Below are 3,532 nucleotides of genomic sequence, written 5' to 3'. Positions count from 1 at the left end.
GGGGGAAAAAAGGAAAAAGGAAGTAGAAAAATTGAATGAGGAAGTGGGATTGGTGATCAATGGATCACAGATGACGTGGCCAAGACCTTTTAAAAAAACACGCTTTTTCTTTTTTGTTTTTTTTTTTTTTTTTTTTTTTTGGAGTTAAAGATAAATGCTATAAATAATAAAAAAAATACGGAAAAGGGGCACAAGAAACCTACATGGATTCATAGTCCGGTGGCATGGCCCATAGGGCCATCACAAATAGCAAGTGGGTTTTCAATACGATGGATTCTTTTATGACTCAGTCATGACTATAAAAGGGCTTCCACCTCCCATTTACCAAACCACACCACACACTCGACACTTGAAAAAGTAGGGAGAGATGCGTTGTTATGGATTGATCTCTGGAATTGGAAGCGAAGCTCGCTTCTCTTTCCCCGCAAACCACAGCCTTCCCACCACCCCTATCCTACCTGATTCTTGTTCTCGCCTCTCCTTCAGGCCTTTCGCCCCCATCACCGTCTCCCCCGTCCGAGCTCGGTACGCCTCCCTCAAGACTAAGGCCACCATCAACGATGGATTCCTCACTGAGCCTGAGGCTGCCGCTATGAGCTTTTATGAGCTTCTGGGCATCCCTGAGTCCGGAACCTTGCTCGAAATCAAGCAGGCGTACAAAAGCTTGGCCCGGAAGTACCATCCGGACGTCTCGCCTCCGGGTCGGGTCAAGGAGTACACCAGGAGGTTTATTTGGGTGCAGGAGGCCTACGAGACGCTCTCTGATCCCCAGAGGAGAGCTTTGTATGATCGGGACTTGGCTATGGGTCTCCACTTGGCTTTCTCCGCCCGTAAAACTTACCACCGAGATGAGGTATTTCTCGAATTATTTGGTGTTCTTTGATGCGGGGGTGAGAAATTTTTTGTTTGATTTGTTGCTGTTGATGAGGAATTCATCTGGGTTTTTAGGGATTTGGGGGTTTTATTATTGAATTGGTGTTTTTGGGATTGATGTGTGCGGGGATTAGGATTTTGGGGAATCAGGGGTTCGATGTTGCCCAGAAAATGTAGGAAAAAAGACTACACCGGGGGAAACGCTAATCAGGAAAAATTATTTGTATTTTCTTATTGGGATTAATCAAGTGCTGTTCTTGGGGGTTTTAATCTGGGTATGGGGGTTTTGTTATTATTGCTATTTTTATTTATTTATTCTTGGTTTCTTTCGCCATGCGTTGATTTGGGGTTTTAGAGCAATTTAGGGTTTGTTTTTGGGCTCTTTATGGTTATGGTGATTTCTAATTGATGTGGGTATGGGGATTTTGTCTTAATTTCCTTGTTTTTCATGGCTGGTTGATTTAGGGCTTCCAGGAAATTTAGGGTTTTGTTTTGGGAAATAAAACAGAAGAACGTAAAATTTTGATTCTAATCCTCTGCTTAGCTGTTGAGTAAGGTGAAGAAAAGGAAGGAAAACATTAAACAGTAGGCTTTGTATACTTCTGGGTTTTTTCACAGTGAAAACAACCTTCTGGTTTGTTGGCCAAATTGTTTGGTTGCTTCTGAATGTTTGTGGTTTCCCCTCATCATGTACATACATTTGATATTATTTTAGATCATCCCCATCTCATTCAATTGATTTGGTTGGTCTCCAATCAGGGCATGGTGGCACAAAAAGAGTGGAGGAATCGGTGGGAGGGTCAGCTATCAGAGCTGAAGAGAAGAAGCATGAACAAAGATGCTGCAGCAGCCGCTGGAGCAAACATGTCATGGGGAGCCCGAATGCGCATGCAGAGGAACCAAGCGGCATCTGCTGATCTATAAATAGCTTCCTTCTTGTTTGTAAATACACATCTCTCTTTCTCTCTCTCCCTCTCTCTCCATATATTGTCACAGCTTTTAGGCTGGTGGGTCTAGAAAAAGGATCAAATGATGTGTCCAGTGTCGGGTAAAAACTCTTGAGTTCAGGCAGAATGGATACTTTGTACATATGATCTTCAGGTTTGAGATTTGTGTTTCTTCCTCTCCTGCTTCAAATTGTAGATGGCTTTCCTTTGGTGTTCTTCCTTTTGGTTGGGTTTGAAACTTTGATGCAATTTCATTGAAGGGCTTTAGAAGTAGCAGGGGAGACGGACACACATTTTTTCCTTTTTGCAATTTATGTTATGTTAAAAATGTTTATATCTAGAAGGGACGAATTGCTTCTTTTCTTCTTTTTTTTTCATTTTTCAATGTTAAAATTTGATTATTTTTATTATTTAATTTTTTTTTAGAATTATTTGATTATTATTTTTAATTAATTTAAAGAAATTGTACGATATTTTTATAGCCCCATATGATGATACCAAGTACCAAAATCATGGGGCTATTTATGTATCCATCAAAATCAATTCTAAAAATGAAAATAAATGTGGAACAGAAAAAGGCGGATGATTTTATAAGGATGGGAAAAGAGAAGGCTTTAATAGTCTCATCTTCTAGTTGGAGGCGGCCTCTGGTCATTCTCCAAACATCATGCTCCTGTCGCCATCTATGGCTTCCAGTCGATTCTCTTTTGTCTAATTGCTTGCTCTTCGTCTTTTATGATTTGGAGCCACAAAATGCATTTAAGTTTCATTTTCATATCTCCAAGTTTCCTTTTATGCAAAACAATTTGCTTTTACAACCCTTCCCCACTCCCACAAAAAAAAAAAAAAAAAATCTCATCGCCTTGGTAATTTTGGAAAATGAATTTTAGGCATGTTGAATTTTTATTTTAATATAATATTTCTAATAAAATTATTTTTATTATAATTTTGTACGTGATATTTTATTAAACAATTTTTTTATGGTATATTCTTATCCGTTTCTATTTAAAATATTTAAATTTATTTATATTAATTGTTTTTATATTTAGTTTTTAACGTGAAAGATAATATAGCTTAATAAAATTTGTTGAAATATAGATAATTATAACCATGAAACTTTTATAAGTATACCTATTTTACTTAAGGTATCACATATTATGATTATCTTAATTTATTCAAAGCCAGTAATGATTTTAGAGTTAGGTGGTATTTGTTTTTTTTAGCTTTTTGCTGAAAGCAATTTAGTTTTAAAATTTAGGTTGTTTGTTTTTCTACTTTTTCATGACTTATTATAAACTTTTTACTAAATAGAAAAAACAAAAATATGTAGTTTTTTCTAAATAGAAAAAATAACATATTGTTTTTTTTTTTTACTTTTTAATACTTAATAGAAATAAAATACTACAAAAACAAACAACCTAATATTTAACACTATTAAGCATTAAGGCTCTATTTCGAATTAAGTAAAAAAACAAACACCACCTTAGTTTCGCCTGCCTTTTCCAAAGTTTTACTTAAATACATTTAAACCCCATTGATTTGAAATTTCATCAAATATATTTCTTATTTTGAGTTAGAAAGGAGGTGAGTAAAAATAATAAATAAAAATGATAAAAGAGATATTTGATGAAATTTTCAATCAATAAAATAAATTTATTAACCAAAACCTTAAGGGTGGTTAATAAAATTAACCTATAATTTTATATGGATCT

The 3,532-nt window shown here is 35.3% G+C and overlaps 1 protein-coding gene across 1 annotated transcript; it reads left to right on the top strand.

Annotated features, from left to right (window-relative positions):
- Positions 1-324: 324 nt before the first annotated feature.
- On the top strand, positions 325-2,043 carry LOC117913836 (chaperone protein dnaJ 20, chloroplastic-like). The gene is made up of 2 exons (XM_034828895.1): positions 325-853; positions 1,633-2,043. The coding sequence occupies exons 1-2, from the start codon at positions 368-370 to the stop codon at positions 1,795-1,797; spliced, it is 651 nt and encodes a 216-aa protein (XP_034684786.1). The 5' UTR covers positions 325-367; the 3' UTR covers positions 1,798-2,043.
- Positions 2,044-3,532: the final 1,489 nt, after the last annotated feature.

The sequence above is a fragment of the Vitis riparia genome, chromosome 5 (assembly GCF_004353265.1).
Source record: "Vitis riparia cultivar Riparia Gloire de Montpellier isolate 1030 chromosome 5, EGFV_Vit.rip_1.0, whole genome shotgun sequence".
Taxonomy (NCBI): domain Eukaryota; kingdom Viridiplantae; phylum Streptophyta; class Magnoliopsida; order Vitales; family Vitaceae; genus Vitis; species Vitis riparia.
This window is presented reverse-complemented; position numbering and strand designations above follow the sequence as displayed.

Bases quoted from the DNA above. Each gene is read 5' to 3' on its own strand.
- LOC117913836 (XM_034828895.1), top strand. From the start codon at position 368: ATGCGTTGTTATGGATTGATCTCTGGAATTGGAAGCGAAGCTCGCTTC. The intron at 854-1,632 runs GTATTTCTCGAA...GTCTCCAATCAG, and splicing joins AAACTTACCACCGAGATGAG to GGCATGGTGGCACAAAAAGA.